The sequence below is a fragment of the Podarcis melisellensis genome (assembly GCF_964234715.1).
Source record: "Podarcis melisellensis genome assembly, chromosome: 15".
NCBI classification, from domain to species: Eukaryota; Metazoa; Chordata; class Lepidosauria; order Squamata; family Lacertidae; genus Podarcis; species Podarcis melisellensis.
The window spans coordinates 10,016,909-10,034,288 of record NC_138532.1 but is presented as its reverse complement, the minus strand read 5'-3'; the positions used below and the strand labels follow the sequence as shown (position 1 = coordinate 10,034,288).

Here is a 17,380-nt window from a genome sequence, read left to right as displayed (position 1 = left end):
AAGAGAGTGTTAGGCAGGGCCCGCTGGATGTTGCTGAACTCATGTTTGCTGCAGTTGATGAGAGGACCACCAGCTCCCCAGCCCTGGTGCAAGAGGTACCTTAGGTCTCACTTGAAGAGAGTGAAGTTCCTCATATCAGTTTTAGAAAGGGAAATTTTTCTTCTTTCTGGTTGCACCCTTGTGATATCTACACTGGTGTTCTCTGAAGACCCTCCAGATCTTGCTGGACACCAACTCCCATCAGCCCCAGCCAGAATGACCAGCGGCCAAGGATGCTGGGAGCTGGAGTCCAACATCTGGCGGACTTCCACTTGGGAGAAGGCTACTTTTTACTCATTTATCCCTTATTGTTATTTTGGTCTACTTTGTTACTTGTAAAGTACCACTCTATGCACTGGCAGCTATCAGGAGGAAGGAACTAGACAAAATAGTGGTCAACTGCAAAGGGGATTCAGATATTTAATTTGGCACACCTTACCTGAGAATCTTCTGCTATTCTGTTCTATTTATTGCGACAAATAATTTTAGTAGCTGTGACCGTGGTTTTATTGTATGTCTGTGCTCGATGATTTTTATGGTTATTGTTGTTTTTGTTCTCCTTCTGAATGATGCCATGGCCTATGGCTAGTGCAATAAAAAGTTTAATTGGAATTGGAATTATTTTGGTTTCTGACCTAGCTCCAAAATGTCTTCCCCCAATCTCCTCTGCCGAGTTATATGTGTGCAATGTCATATTTAGGGGCTTCCACAATCCTCTCTGCTGGTCAACTTTTAAACTGATAGGTTGTCTCCATCCATGCAGATTATCACAGCTATGTTCTAATTACAATCACTGCTCCCAATCACTGTGTCGTCTAGGACGTCTCTGCTGATTGTAAGCTAGATAGCTTGGACAGTTAAGCTGGAAAGGGAAAAAGGGCACCCCTGTGAACCTCCCCAAGTTCTGAGCGAGGACCTGCTGTTTTCCCACATTCACCCTTGATGTTGCAATAGGTACATTTTAAAACCAACAGCACACAAACTATTTGGTGAGCCCCACCAAAAAGAATCCTTTAATATATAGCAATAATGAAACAAGATACACAAAAACTCAACAGAGCTGTCAGCACTTGGACACAGGGATTCCCTGGCTCAGGAAACCCGGCCACAAACAATGGTTTGATTCTTCCACAGGTAAGGTAACCTTTGGGACCTCTTTGACACCATCCCAAATGCAACCTAAACTGAAGTGGGCTCCTGAGTGGGAATGGAGGGGGAATGGCAGGTCAACACACACATTGGTTTTTTTGGGTGGGTGGGTGGGGACTGACTTCGCTGCACTTATTTCTGGGGCTCGGGATTAAAATGAGTTAATTCTCAGCATCCAGATCCTACTTTGGTGGGACGCACGCATGTCAGATGCAAGGGCCGGACCCCAGCTATGGCTAAATGCATCAAGTCTCTGAATAGTGCACACAGCCCCATGTGGAATGGTCTATATTACAATCTAGGAAGCTTATGCACATTTATACAGAGGACTTTTGCCCCAAGGCTGGGAAGCCCTGGAGACTATACAACAGAGTGATGCGGCTTGCTTTTAAATAGTTCCTCCCCTCCCTTCCCCATTTTCCTCCCACCCTCACTTTTGTTTCCTTTAGTGTTTCTACATTATTTACATTGTTGTGCTTGTAGACGGATCCATTGACAGATGGAGGCAAGTCTGTCAGCTGGTGTCCTGGGAACTGTCTTTTTTTCTTTCCACCAGAGACGCCTTTCCTTGCTGCTGTAGTCCGCGGGGAGAAGCAATGGGGGGGAGGGAAAAAGTTTTCCAGCTCAAGTTCTTGTGGGTCTGTTGGACAGGAACGGGGCACGGGGAGCGTGGACAGGTTTCTGATCCCGATTCATTTGGGCACATCTTTGAGGCTGGGAGCCATAAAAGAGAAAAACCGCTGCTATGCCCCATTCGAGGAGTTTGGGCAAGCAGAGCTGGCTCCGGAGGACCTCCAGGTTCAAGAACATGCAAGAGCAAGCAAACTCCATCTTCTTCCAGACACCGTCACTCTCTGTCCTTTCTTACTGGAGCTTGTGGCTTAAGAATGCTCGGGAAATGTATAAACAAGGAGGAGCCAGTTTCATCCTACAGTGTCACATGTTACAGGTGGATCTGCGTACCCCAAAACTAAGATCCAGAAGGATGTGCCCGAGGAGGGGAAGGTGTTATTGACTGTGCTAACATTTCAGGGGAAACCCTGTGGCTCCATTTCCTCCTTCCCTGGCTGTGGGTTTTCTAGGCTGCCTTCGGGGGGCAGATCGGCTGAAATGCTACAGCTGCCATGTGGATAACCTCGCCGTGGTGTGAGCATCTTGTTAACAACTAAGTCTTCAAGGAACAGCGCCCCCTCCCCAACTCTCCTTTGGGCATGAAGGGTTCCCAGTATGGCTAAAGCAAGCTGCTCTACTGTCCACTGGAGCCCTTCTGGAGGGTAGAGACAATTCTGACAAAACTGGATTACTGCCTGGCCAAAGTTTCTCGGGCTGCCTTAGTACGGTTCTGACTCGCTGGCAGGTTTCTGTGGGCACTGCCACTTTACCAAGGCAATGCCCCTCTCTCGATGGGAGCCTGGGAAGCTATGGGATGCATTATGTGAGTGTCGGTGTGTGTGTGTGCTTGTGTATGTGATGTGCAGGTGTGTGCAGGTGGCGTTTGGAGCTTGGTGACTGTGTTCCTTAAAGGGTGACTTCAGTTGTTCTCAAACAAAGAAAGCAGGTCATCGTTGCTGTTATTGGGGAGATCAGGGGGTCCTAAGTAGGACAGCAGCTCATCTGGGTTCGTCAGCTCAGGAAGAAGCTAAAGGCAAAACAGAAAGAACAGGGTTAACTCGTAATCACCTCTTCTGCCTCCCCTCCTGAAATTCCTTCGTGGGCTTCCCTGGATGGGTGACCATTGATCCTGAGCAAACTTCTTGTCACACTCCCTGTGATCATGCTCATCCAGCTCCACCACCCTCATCCTGCTCCCTCAAACAGCTCCACCAACTTCCCCTTGCTGCCCCATATGCATGGAAGTGCCTCCTGGAACGTCGCCATGCAACCACCTCCCTTATTTCCTTCAATTCCTCCCCAAAACATGCCTTTTCCGGGAAGTCTTTTGGATGGTTCCTCTAGCCCTTACTGAAAACAAAAGCCAAATACGTGCAACTGAAGTTGTCGCTATTCTTTTCCTGTCTATCCAGGCCTCCATTTCCGCCCTGCCACTGTTGTTTCCCTGTCTCTATTTTTAGATTGTAAGCCCCCTGGGGCAGGGATTTGTCATCTCTGTCCTTTATAAAGAGCCACGTGGGCAGATGGCGCTATATAAATAAGCAACTTCTACGCTTTTGAGCTGAACAGCAGTGCAATGAGCATCCAGAGTAGGACCTGGACTTCAGAATCAAAAACACGCCCAGAAGATTCTTCAGGGGAGAGGATAGGTGAAGCTCTTGCAAGATGCAAGAAGGCGTTCTGCATGATGCACCATGGAAATATTTTTTGATCACTCACAGAATGAAGGTTCCCTCCTAAAAGTCAAGTCAAGGTCTGATCATTGGAAGAGATACACTCTCTTTCCTTGATTAAAGCATTTCCCCATTAATTCCAGGACCAGGACACAGAAAATTGGTCACCTGTGAGTTCTAGTGACTGATATTCAGAGACCTACTGCCTCTAATGCCAGAGGTACTACACAGCCCTCATGGCTGATAGTTATCTGAAAGCCTGGAGATTTGCTGCTGGCCAGTGTTGACAATAGATGGACTAAAGCTGTATCCTATGCTCCAGATAGGAATCAAGGGGAGTGCTGCACCTTAACTGCAAACGAAGTAGGCATGAGGCAGAGGAAGACGAATTAAGCCACCTGCCTGAAGGGAGCTGAGCACCACCAGGGAAGCTTCGCACCAAAAACGGACCCGCAAACCGAGAGCCAAGCTAGGAACAAGGCCAGGGCCAAGGAGTTCCACCAGCTGCAGTTGATGCAAGTAGCTGAACAAGGCGGAAGAAGCCATGTCTGCCTCCTTCCTTCCCCAAAGGACTGACAGAACCAGCTGCCTTGTCTCCTGTGGGTTTGGCGTCCTAGTTCTTAGATTCCCTGAATAGCCTGACAGTGAAATGCTCAATCCTCAGGCAAGACCCCCAAAATAGAAAAGGGGGTGGGAAACCATGATAGTGACTCTAGCAGGGGTGGGGAGCAACCTTTTACTGTCTGAGGGCCACATGCCAGGGGTGGGCAGGGCCTGAGTCTGACAACGGCTCAGGACCGCAACACCTCAAGGACCACCTCTTTCCATATGAACCTACCCAGACCCTGAGATCACCTTCTGAGGTCCTCCTTCATGTGCCTCCTCCTTGAGAGGTCTGGAGGGTGGCAGCACGAGAATGGGCCTTCTCTGCAGTGGCTCCCCATCTGTGGAATGCTCTCCCCAGGGAAATTCACAATACACCTTTACATGCCAGGCAAAAGCATTCCTTTTTAACAAGGCCTTTGGTTGATTTGAATGACACCCTAAGCCCTTTTAAAATGTGGGGTGTTTTTTTGGAAGGAAGGGGTTATTGGGTTGTCGTTTTTATTTTTGATTATTTTGATTTATTTTGATCACTGCCTTGTCGTGCAAAGGGGCTTGAATAACTCCAAGAAACTATGAGCTACGCCGTGCAGGGCCACCCAAGACGGACAGGTCATGGCTGAGAGTTTAGACTCTGGAGAAGGAACTGGCAAACCACTGCAGTATTTTGCCAAGAAAACTCCATGGACATAAAAAAGGAGAAGCTTTGAGAAGAAAGTGAGTTTCCAAGGCATGCTCTGGTTCATGGGGTCACGGAGAGTCGGACACGACTAAACAACAACAACAAATAGATTTTGTGGTTTTATATTTTGATTTTGTTCTGTTAACCTCCCTGAGACCTCTGGGTATAGGGTGGTATAATATAAGGGTGGTATAATATAATAATAATAATAATAATAATAATAATAATAATAATAATAATAATAATGATGATGATGATGATGCCTCTTGCTTTTCTGCACAGAAGATGGAGGGGGTGTGTGTGCCTGAAAACTGGCCTATGTCACAAAGGCAACCTCTACATTTGTTGCTCTGCCCACTTCTGCTGCAGGCCCTGCCCTTTCCTAACAGGTGGCACTCAGAAGCTTGCCCAGAAGCGAATGCAGCCCCTGAGCCAGACAGAATATTCCCCTCTCCAGCATTACGGCTTTGAAACTGAGGCCACGTGGTGCTGAGAGGAGCAGCGAGACGGGAGACACGTGAGACCTTCTCAAGCGATGGGAGGGTTTGCGTGGGGGTTTGGGGAGTGTAAGGCTACTTACATCCAGGGAAGGCTCAGAGCCTTCTCCAGGTCCCTGTGGACCTCCCATCCCAGGCCCAGGGTTGAAGGCAAGATCTCCTGCGTGCGCCTGGCCCCCGGAGGCTGGCTGTCCCATGGGCTGCCGCGACTGGGGCGGGGGAGGGTTCCGATGGTGGAGCTGCTGCCCTTGCTGGCTGCCAAGGTTGGGGTTGTTGAGCCCCTGCTGCATAGGGTTGTGGGAAGTCTCCATCCTGCTAGACGGGGGCATCTGCAATCGCAAAAGAGGAAAACGGAACGCTGAGAAACACACAGTGGCAGAGGTGCCGTTTGGGGCAGGGCTGCAAGCACACCTCACATTTTGTACCCCACCACCACCACCTGCCGCACCCCCATCTCTGGGTATGTTGGTTGGCAGTTTTGCACATTGGAAAGAAATATGGCAATAGTAAAGTCACAGGTACTAGGGGAAAGGTAAAGGGACCCCTGACCATTAGGTCCAGTCATGGCCGACTCTGGGGTTGCGGTGCTCATCTCGCTTTATTGGCCGAGGGAGCTGGCGTACAGCTTCTCGGTCATGTGGCCAGCATGACTAAGCCGCTTCTGGCAAACCAGAGCAGCGCATGGAAATGCCGTTTACCTTCCCACCGGAGCGGTACCTATTTATCTACTTGCACTTTGACGTGCTTTTGAACTGCTAGGTTGGCAGGAGCAGGGACTGAGCAACAGGAGCTCACCCCGTCGCGGGGATTCGAACTGCCAACCTTCTGATCGGCAAGTCCTAGGCTCTGTGGTTTAACCCACAGCGCCACCCGTGTCCCCGCTATGGTACTACACAGCAGGAATTTGGGGTGGGGAACTGTGGCCCCTCCAGATGTTGTTGGAACTGAACTCCCATCAGCCTGGCCAGCAATTGGAGATCATGGGATTTATACTGCAACAAGTATATGGCAGGAACCCCCAAACTCGGCCCTCCAGATGTTTTGGGACTACAACTCCCATCATCCCTAGCTAACAGGACCAGTGGTCAGGGATGGTGGGAATTGTAGTCCCAAAACATCTGGAGGGCCAAGTTTGGGGGTGCCTGGTAAATGGAGAACCTTCGTTTTCCCAGCCCAGGGCTATAAGGAGAAAACACATAAATGGCTCAGTAAGCTCTACAATGCCCCCTGGTGGCTACAGAGGGAACCCCAACAAAATCCTGCAGCCTCTTCTCATTTGCTAAACATCAGCCCAATGCCTGATTGTCACATGAGAGGAGAGCGAAAATCAATGGCTTTATGTTCGGATCTCCTGCAAAATGATGCTTAAAGGGTCTAAGGCTCTCTGGTCCCAGGGCCATTTCTACAGCTCTTATTTCAAAGGCACTGCCTCTAAAAGGAGTGGGCAGCCTTTGCCCCTCTGGGTGTTGCTGAACTACAATTCCCATCAGCCCCAGCAAGCCCAGCTGATAGCCAGAGACGTTGGGAGTTGTAGTTCAGTAAAATCTGAAACGGCTGGAGGTTCGTGGGAATCTAAACTGCACTCTGAACTCCTCCAAAACCCAGTAGCAAGATTGTTCTATGTCGGGGTGGGAAACAAATCTTGCAGGTGGTTTCAGTATCTTCAACAACTGTACAGCAGCTGCAGGGGCCGAGCAATGGCAGACTTTGGGCTCTCAAATTTCAGCAGCGCCCTGGGCAATGCAAAAATTTGGAGCCCCCTGCCTCTCACACTCCGTTCTAGAGCATTGTTGTGGTGCTCCCCCCCCCCCCAGCGCAGCTGAATGGGTTGTGCTACCCTAAAACTGCCTCTGAGCTGCGATCCCGGAAGGAACAGCTGGTGCAGAATACCGTCATTTTTCGCTCTATAGGACGCACTTTTTCCCCTCCAAAAATGAAGGGGAAATGTGTGTGCGTCCTATGGAGCGAATGCAGGCTTTCGCTGAAGCCTGGAGAGCGAGAGGGGTCGGTGCGCACCAACCCCTCTCGCTCTTCAGGCAGCTATCCGCAAGCCTTCGGAGCGCAGCAGGAGTTCCCGCTGCGCTCTGAAGGCTTGCAGATAGCAGCCTGCAGCCTGGGGAGTGAAGCGCCAACTCCCGCTGTGCTCCCTGGGCTTCAGGCATAGCAGCTATCCGCAAGCCTTCGGAGCGTGCCCTCAGCCCAGCGAGCTCCGGGAGTGGCGGCAAGGCTGCTCGCAACCTTGCCACCGCTCCCAGACCTGTTCTGGGGGCTGGGGTCAGGGGGAGCTCAGGCTTCCCCTGCCCCAGCCCCGCGGCTAAAAACAAAGCCAAGACAGTGAGCGGGATGGATTTTTTTTTCTTTATTCCCCCCCCTAAAAACTAGGTGTGCCCTATGTTCCGAAAAATACGGTAAGCCCCGTCCTCCTCCTTGGCCCACCTCCCATTCCACCCCGAGAGGAGATCTGGGCTGACCTGTCCAGGGATGGAGGGAGCAGGTGGCTTTTCGGGAGTCAGCATACTGCTGGGAATGTCAGACTGGTATGAGATGGGGGGAGGTCCTTGGTTGAATTCATTTAATGTCGGGGTGCCGGGGTTCACAGTAGGGAAGGAGTCAGGAAAAGTCCCAGGACCAGAAAAGCTTGAACCTGTTGAGAGAGGGAAGCAAAATCCAAATCAGGGGCGGGGGGGAGAGAGCAAAAGGGCAATTCGGGACACAGAGATGGGTTTCCTTATGCACCGTTCCAGGAGCCAAAAGATGGAAGAGGGGCTCTGGACAGGAATGTGAGCAAGAACCAGACGTGTGAGGTGGTTTGGGACTCGGCACCCCTTATAAAAACTTAGTGCTAGGTAGAGAATTCCTTTGGGGGAATGGTTAGTACTTATACAAAGTGCTTAGTATTTGGGTGCTCAAGTCCACCATCAGAAATGCAAAAATAATGAGTTCTATCCAATGCTGGTTCTAGGCTGTGTGCACACCATATATTTAAAGTGTTGGGGGCCCTTAAGAGAGAGCACCGAAGAACCCTGGGGACTATAATTTACGGTCTGCTGTGAACAAGTTGCTTAGCACTTTGTCGACAGAATCCCTTGGATCCTTTCTGACTTGGACACTATAATTGATACACGTCCTGTGGGTGTAACTTTGGCCTCTGAATGTCCATTGTTAATGGATATTTTTCAAATTTTACAGCCTGAGGATGTGGACAGGATCCTTGGGCATGCGCGAGCTACCACACGTGCGCTGTTTTTGTTGCAATTACAGTGGTACCTCAGGTTACATACATTTCAGGTTACAGAGGTAGCACTGTATTTGTATGTTCTGAACAGATTTTATACATATATATAATTTTAATTCTATCAGCATTTAATTGCTTTTAAATTATTGCTTTTATCTGTAAACTGCCTTGAAAATGGTGGGATATAAATATAATAATACAGTGGTACCTCGGGTTAAGAATTTAATTTGTTCTGGAGGTCCCTTTTTAATATGAAACTGTTCTTAACCTGAGGTACCACTTTAGCTAATGGGGCCTGCCGCCGCCGTGTGATTTCTGTTCTCATAGTGAAGCAAAGTTCTTAACTGGAGGTACTATTTCTGGGTCAGCTGAGTCTGTAACCTGAAACGTCTGTAACCCGAAGTACCACTGTTATGATAATGTTGTCGTCATCATCGTCATCAACCTCAACAACAACATGTCACAGAGCTACAATTCCCAGCGCCCTTAACAAACTACAGTTCTCAGGGTTCGGGGGGGGGGAGAGATATGCTTTAAATGTACAATGTGTAGGCACATTCAAATTAATGACCCTAAATTTGTCATGTTCATTCTGTTCTGTGCACCAGCTCTTTTCTCTTTCCGCCTAACTCAGCCCTCAGCGCCCATTCCCTTCTAGAACTGTGTCCACGTAGGTGTAACTGGAAGAAGCCACAAGGTTCCCCCGCTGTTAACCACTCTGCCTCCCCTTCTGTCCCCTTTCTCTGCTTTTATCCAGTGTCAAATCTTAGCCTGTAAGCTCCTTGGGGCAGGGACCTGACCCACTTGTGCTCTGTAAAACACCGTGCAAACCAATGACGTTATATAAAATAAATACAAAAATAAACAATAGGGAAGCTTACAAGGACGAAACGATCCAATAACAGCACTGTACGTACAAAGGTTTGGACTTCTGGTGACAAAGTGGAGACGTAAGTATTGATCAGGGGCTGAGGAAATGTACCCAGGGGCTGCAAAAGACCCATTAGGTGGACTAGGGAGTCTGTACTACTGGAAAGCACGACTCCCTTGGAGGAGGAAGGCTGCATCCTTGCAGAACGAAGGCTTGCCTCCCATGCTAGGCCTGCTCAGAGAGCCTCCCTCGGGCATGGCTACCTTCAGTCCAGTCATTCCAATGGGTCTACTCTGAGATGCAGCCCAGTGTCCTTTCCCTAGTCCCCCCCAGAGAGGTCTCTCTGCCCCAGTTCCGCAGACTCACTTTGGCTGGTATAGTCGCTGCCGCTGGCGGGCGGGGGCTGCAGGGGCCCAAAGGGCGAGGGGCCCGGTCCCAGGGCGGCAATCATCTCCATGACGTTGGGCATCACCATGTGGGTGGGGCTCATGGTGCGGCAGCGCTTCAGCACAGGCCCGTCCTGCTCCTCCTTGATGTGGATGTCGGGCTTGATGGGCACCGGCTTCCAGCTGCATGTCGGGTCAATGGTGATCTCCTCATATTCGGAGCTGGGCAGGGAGGCAACGGGAAGGATGGTCAGACGGTCTTTCTGGCTCAGCCCCTGGCATCTCTGGGCAGGGCTGGGAACAAGCCTGGAACTTTGGAGATATGCCCCCTGCAAGCGCGGATGCTACCGAGCTAAGCGGGTGAATGCCTTAAAGGTCAAGGGACCCCTGACTGTTAGGTCCAGTCGTGGCCGACTCTGGGGTTGCAGCACTCATCTCGCTTTATTGGCCGAGGGAGCCGGCGTACAGCTTCCAGGTCATGTGGCCAGCATGACTAAGCCGCTTCTGGCAAACCAGAGCAGCGCACGGAAACACTGTTTACCTTCCCGCTGGAGTGGTACCTATTTATCTACTTTCACTTTGATATGCTTTCGAACTGCTGGGTTGGCAGGAGCAGGGACCGAGCAATGGGGATTCGAACCGCCGACCTTCTGATCGGCAAGTCCTAGGCTCTGTGGTTTAACCCACAGCGCCACCCTTTTGGGTGAGTGCCTTGGCAAAGTGTAAACAGCACCCTATGTTCCTATGCCTATGTTCCTACGCAAGGCTGCCTGGATTCAGGGCCCTTTGTGAGCCGGCACACAAAAGTAGGCTTGCACGGCTTCACGGCCATTTCTAGCATAGCAGGGAAAAGGTGGATTAAGTGTGTGCCCTTGGAACAACCTCAAGAGGGCTGAGAGCTGAGCCATCTCACAGCCCTGTCTTAAGACAAGAGGCTGGAGGCCCATCACTGGACGATGTGTGTTTACGGAATTTCAAACTCTGCTCATTGGAAATTAAGCACCCACCTGCAGCCCTGAAAACGGAGTGCTTTCAACTCTATTTCAAACCTTGTCAGGCTCAGAACGGCCCTTAAGAGAATCAAAAACCTGAGGCTGACAGGATGTCCATGGATGCCGTCTCAGCACAGGACCCCATGGAAATACAAGCCCCGTTTTCTAGAACTTCCCAGGCTGCTGGCACAGGACCAGGATTCCCCCCCCTTTTTTTGGCTCAAAGATTTGTCCTTGGCAGTGTAAGTAAAGGGGAGGGGGAATGATGCAGTGAATTATACACCAAGGCCGGAACATCACTGCCTCAGTGCCCAGCAGGTTTGATCTGGTTCCTTCTTGTTTATGTAAAGCAATGCTGTCTTTTTTATTTTTCTTCCCGGCAGTGAAAATTGGGAGCACGAGGCCCTCAAATGGCAGAAGGGAAGTTTTGCATGCTGGCTGGACTTGCTCTGTATTCTGGGACAAGGAAGGCTCAGTTGTGACACCTGGTGCAGCTGCTAATGAGACAGCAGGATCTCTGGGGCCGAGAAGGAAGCGAGAAGCACAATCAGCATTCAGGGAAGGGATGGGGGTCACTGGGGAGAGGGATATAAAGCTGTTCGGGTATGAATTCCCTAAACCAGGGGTGCGGAATTTCAGGTGTTGCAGGACCACAACTCCCACCATCCCTGAGCACTGGCCAAGCTGGCTGGAGCTGATGGGAGTTGGAGTCCAACAACATATGGGCTCTCATTCTTGCCCTGAACCATGATGTCCTGGAGACGATGTTGGGACTCCCATCCATCAGCCCCAGTCAGAACAGCCAATGGTAGTGGGTGTTGCAGTCTAGCAACAGCTGAAGGATACAAAGTTGTGTGTCTAAATAAATAAATGAACAGAGGGGAAAGATGAAAACAAAACACCACAAGGTGCTAGAGTTTTAGCCACTAGACTCAAGATACTGTGTTACTGAGTAGCAAAGAGAAGATGCTACAATTAATATGCATTTCAGTATACAATCTGTTTTCTGGCTGTAATCTCACTCATTGCCACAACCGCCTTGTGAGCATCCCTGTATATCTCAGGCTAGGCAGAGACAGCCTGCTCAGAGATCCTTTAAGGGCTTTAGCTTAGTGGTAGAGCATCTGCTCTGGACGCAGAAGGTCCCATGTTCATTCCTTGGCATCTCCAAGTAGGGCTGGGAGAAACTCCTGTCTGGAACCCTGGACAGCTGCTGCCGGTCAGTGTAGACAACGCTGAGCTAGATGGACCAATGGTCTGACTTGGGTACAAGACAGGAAGTAGGTACAAGATCAGCAAAGTGGGGCAAATGGCATAGCCTTGTCAGTAGTGGCTCCCAGGGATAATTTAGAAATCATAGCAGAGCCATTATGGTATAGAGGTTAGAATGCTGAACCCAGACCTGGGAGACCAGGGTTCGAATTTCCACTCAGCCCTGAAGCTCACTGGACAACCTTGAGCCAGCCACCATCTCTTAGCCTATCCTACCTCACAGGGTTGTTGTGAAAGGAAAGGGGAGGAGACCCATGTACACCTTGAGCAACTTGGAGAAAAGGGATATAAATGTTGTAATAATAATAATAACAATAACATAATAAAAAATAGTACAGAAACCATTGCAAAGCATTTTTTTTAATCTGCTCATGGTGAACCTTTATGACTGCTTGATATTCTGAAAGTCTGAGCTCCCTCGGGTTCTGTGCTTGCAATATTAGAGCTGACTGGCTTTTTGTTTTTCATTGTGTGCGTCTTGTGTTGCCTTCGAGGGCTGTGTAATCGTGCCTCGTTACTGTAAGCTGCCTGAGAGCGTGGGATATAAACGGAATAAATGAAACTCTGTGGAGGATGTCAGGCTGAGGGCAGCAGCTGTCCAGTGACTCAGCCGGGGTTCAGCAAGGATTTGAACCAGGCTGACCAATCCCCCAAACTCTGCCTCTCGGAAAGCTTTCTGGCTCGTATAAATTTCGGGGTTAGTGGTGCTGGAGTTGGGGCTTGTCAGGCCCAGCGATGCAGTTCCAACATTTTAGACTCTGGACTTAGTTTTATTGGGGAGCCTCTTTAAGAGGTAAATATACATTTACTTCAGAATGTGATGAGTGACTCTTTTCGGAATTGGGGTCACTCACTTTCCTAAGGCCATAGACTTCTGCCTCAGAGTCCTACCTGAATGACCTCTCTCTGTTCAGGCCTATACCTTGACCCAGAATATTTGCTTCAAAATTTCCACAATTTTCTGAAGGCAACCCTGTATCAGGAATTTTTTTATGTTTAGTGTTTTACAATTTTGTATGTGCTGTAAGCAACCCAGAGTGGCTGGGGAAACCCAGCCAGATTTGGGGGGGGTGTATTCAACACCACCATCATCATCATCTTCCTTCACAACAACCCTGGAAAGCAGAGGCAACAGCTGTTCTTGTAATTTGCTTAACTGGCTGAGCATGGAATTCAACCCAGACCTCTCCTGTCCTCGTCTGACAAGACACCACATTGCATTGGCACTCTCTTCCAAAATGGGTCTCTGCTGCTGCCTCTTTGGTTTCCGAAACCTCTGGTCTCAGTGATGAGCGAGTTTATCCAGGGCAGAGGTGGGGAAGCTGTGGCCCTCTAGATATGGATGAACTTCATCAGTCCCAGTCTATGGTCAGGGGTGATGGGAGTTGTAGCACAGCAATATATGGATGGCCACAGGTTTCCCCATCCCTGATCTAAGGCCTTTCCCTACCTGAATTCTTATTCCGTTCCTATCCCAACACAGCAGGTTTTGTCTAACCATGACAAAATCACAAAGGAAGGGGTAATCGGCTGGGGAGGGGTCTGGCTCCAGCGCTTGGCTGCCCTCAGGTGGTGAAAAGCCCATACTATTATAATTATAGGCCCTATTTTGGGCGTACCTGTCCTTGTGGTTTGAAATGGGGTGAAAATCTTGCACGTATTATTACACAGTGTGCTTTGCACGACATGCTGAAGGAAGAATATCTGGGTCGGATTTTAAGGAAAAAACCAAGGAGACTGCAATCTGTCTGCTGTGTGGAAAGCATAGACACACATCTCAAACACCACACATTTCCCACCTAAATTACTTGATGCTAGGGATTTTGGGGCAGGATAGTCAGAATCTTAAGTTTGTCTGTTGTTTAAACATTAAATTTTATTTTGGTTTGTGTAACTTTTATTTCTGCTAACTCGTCTTATATGGATATGCAGTTCCTTTCGGTTTGACTTTCTTTTTTTTTGCTTTGCAAATGGTCTGAAGTCTAAATACAAACACACAAATCTGGATCTGATGGTAGCTGTTCACTTTTTTTGAACGGACACTTACTTTTGAATGTAGATTAGGATCCCCAACATGTACTGATCCACTTCGAGTCCCTCCAACAGGGCTGTTTTACTGAGAACAAAGCAAAGGGTACAATAGTTAGCAGTAATAGCGGTGGTAGCAACAAACACTGCTCAGAGAAGTGTAAAGGCTGGGGGCTTGCCATATGATTCTGACTACATATACTGAGGGACGTGGGTGGCGCTGTGGGTTGCAGATCAGAAGGTCGGCAGTTCGAATCCCCGTGACGGGGTGAGCTCCTGTTGCTCAGTCCCTGCTCCTGCCAACCTAGCAGTTTGAAAGCACGTCAAAGTGCAAATAGATAAACAGGTACTGCTCCGGTGGGAAGGTAAATGGCATTTCCATGCGCTGCTCTGGTTCGCCAGAAGCGGCTTAGTCATACTGGCCACATGACCCGGAAGCTATACGCTGGCTCCCTAAGCCATTAAAGCGAGATGAGCGCTGCAACCCCAGAGTCGGCCACGACTGGACCTAATGGTCAGGGGTCCCTTTACCTTTTTTACATAGACTGAAGATGGGGTCTTGCGATTGTTCAGGCGTTGCTAGACTACAACTCCCATTATCCCTATTGACCATTCTGGCTGATGCTTATGGGAAGTGGGAGCCCCAAATCTGCAGAGCCACAGGTTCCTCGTCTCTGACACACACATACAGATTCTCAACCGCTTCTTTCTCCTTCTTCATGTCCCACACAAGTCCCCATGGTTTGTTCACTATTACTGAAGTTTAGCAGACGTTTGGCACAAGAAATAGACAGGGCAGAGAGAGGGAGCCATCTTGCCAGAATGGCACAGCAGGTCAGTAGAACTGTGAGGTACTATAGTCAATAGAGGAGAGCTATTGCCTTCATGCCCTGCCTGTGAGTTTCTAAGAAGCATCCGATTGGCCGCTATGGGAAACAGGATGCTGGGGTTTGAGTGGCTAGTCTGATCCAGGAGGGTTCTTCCTGAGTGCTTATACTGCTTTGCTGACTGCATTCTTGCATTTCATAGATGCCACCCGCTCCTGAGAAGGTCATGGGCCCCACCCACAAATACTCACTTGCAAACAGGACACCTCCACGTCCCCCTTTCACAGTTCAGCTGCAGATAGGACTCCAGGTCAAAGCACTGAGCAAAAGACAGGGAATTTGGTTGGGAAGAAGATGTAGATTTCCCCAAAGAGGGGGCAGCCATTTACAGTTGTATCCAATGTTAGTCACACTCAGGCTGCGCACACACACACACACACACACACACACACACACACACATTGACAGTGCAACCCCTGTGCCCAAGGATCCTGAGAACTGTAGTTTGCCCCTCACAGAGCCACAATTTCTAGCAAAATAATAATAATAATAATAATAATAATAATAATAATAGTAGTAGTAGTATTAACAAACTAGTTTCCAGGGTTCTGTGCCGAGTGCTGAATGTGCTTTAAATGTGTGCCAGCATCCCTCAGAGTAGACCCACTGAAATTAATTGGCATGGCAAGGTTAGGCCCATTAATTTTATTGGGTCTACTCTCAGCAGAAGTTAGCAGGACACAACCCCTGGTCTTGGAGTGACAGCAGCTGAAGAAAACCACCTCCCCATTCTAGATATCTAAAAATGGCCTGACGAGGCAGTACAGCTGCTGCCTAGATGGGAGATCACACGGGCAAGGGGGCAGAAGCCACTCTGCAAACTTTGGAGGGGCAGCGGGAGATAACAGTGCCATTGGTGGAGCTCAATTCTATGAGGCTGCAGTGATGCAGCAGAATGGGAAGGAAGGCTGTATGACCAGAGACTCACCTGTATGTGCCTGCAATCATGACCCCTGGCAGGAAGCTGGATTCTCCGAAAAGTAATGGGGCACTTCAGAGACACCTTGATGGCCGTTTGCTCCACTCCATCTTCCCCATTTGGACCTGGAGTTCCAGGGATTGTGCCGCTGCTGAAGTTTCGCTTTACTAAGGATTGGGAAGGAAAAGGGATGTTGTTGCAAACAGCGGGGCTCTTTGGCCTCCATCACAAAATTCATAGGCAGGAGAGCACACAGTTGAACTACGGAGGTTGCTGTTAGAATTCCTGCTCCATGATTGCAGTCATGGGATTGTTGTCTTTCACATGACAGTGTGTGTTTTGACTCCACAAAGCAGGAAGTGACGGAGACAGGATGTTTGTGTTACTGTGTTCTGTGAAGTGGGACTATTGTCCTTTGTTCTTTCTCTTTGCTGTCTGATGCTCAAGAGTGAGCCGTGTTGCAGTGCTCTGTTTGTGTTTATATGTAAATAAGGTAGATTAGCCAAAATGCTGAGTTGCTGAGATCTGTTACGCAAGCTGCGAAGACTCTGCAGATCCCTAAGTGTGCCGGTGTCGGTTGGCATCGGTCGCTGTGATGTTCGGGCTGAAGAAAGCTTTTGAAGCTCCCGAACGATCGACCAGGAGGGAGAGAACATGCCAGTCGAACATGTGTCTCTGCCAGGGCCCTACTCGAGTGTAGGACGAGCTCCTGACCTTCGCTACCACAAAATGTAGCGATGGATGGCAAACTGCGCGGTTTTAAAAGGAGCTTAGACAAATTCATGGAGGGATAAGGCTACAAATGACTACCAGCCACGATTATCTCCAATCACACCCCAGTTGGCTGGGAAGCACAGGGTGTTCTTGGCATGACAGCGTAAGCCCAGCAGGGCCCCTTGGCCAGCCGAGCTTTTCAAGGCCCTGTAAAAATGTACCAGGTCGCCTCCCTTTCCGCCACACAGGCCTGCCTCCAGTATTAAGTAAGCCTCTGAATGCCAGTTTGCTGGGAAGCACAAGGAGGGAGAGTGCTGTTGCACTCCTGCCTTAACTTGTGGGCTTCCCGTGGGCATCTGGTTGGCCACTGGGCAAAGAGGATGTTGGGCTGGATGGGAATTTACCCAGATCCAGCAGGTTCTCCTTATGCTCTTTGAGCGCATAACTCACTTTTGGTGATGCAGTGCTCCGCTGGCAGAAGCCGTTTTTTTATCAAGCCTTGCAAAACAGACCTCACGGAGGGCCTGTGGACCAGCTGCAGGACGAAGAGGTGAGACTGGGAAGAAAGGAGGAGAAAAGAGGTTAGCGGCTGTGTCTCGAGAGATTCCATGCATGGCACGAACAAAGTGAATAGGAAAGAGAGGTTCTCGCCCTCTTCTCAAAAGATCAGAGCAACAAATCCACAGAGGCTGCATGTCTCTGACTAGCAGCTGCTGAGGAGCAACCCTGGGAGAGGTGACCTATGGCCGTCCTATCCTGCTTGTGAGCTTCAGAGCTCTGCATCGCCACCTGCCGCTCCTGCACGGATGTGCTATGTGCAA

General features: G+C 49.5%; 1 protein-coding gene and 1 long non-coding RNA gene across 2 annotated transcripts in view; one reads left to right on the top strand and one right to left on the bottom strand.

Annotated features, from left to right (window-relative positions):
• LOC309358291 overlaps positions 1–17,380 on the top strand; it is a 52,575-nt gene that overhangs the window by 25,394 nt on the left and 9,801 nt on the right. The window lies entirely within an intron of this gene.
• Positions 1,025–17,380, bottom strand: part of ZMIZ2 (zinc finger MIZ-type containing 2) — a 105,879-nt gene continuing 89,523 nt past the window's right edge. Inside the window, exons 12-19 of the mRNA XM_081890879.1 lie at positions 17,010–17,115; positions 15,855–16,012; positions 15,118–15,185; positions 14,059–14,127; positions 9,728–9,969; positions 7,727–7,899; positions 5,339–5,584; positions 1,025–2,827 (exon numbers count right to left, since the gene is read on the bottom strand). Coding sequence (XP_081747005.1) covers positions 2,720–2,827; positions 5,339–5,584; positions 7,727–7,899; positions 9,728–9,969; positions 14,059–14,127; positions 15,118–15,185; positions 15,855–16,012; positions 17,010–17,115 — 1,170 coding nt within the window. The 3' untranslated portion in view covers positions 1,025–2,719. The remainder of the gene's footprint in view (positions 2,828–5,338; positions 5,585–7,726; positions 7,900–9,727; positions 9,970–14,058; positions 14,128–15,117; positions 15,186–15,854; positions 16,013–17,009; positions 17,116–17,380) is intronic.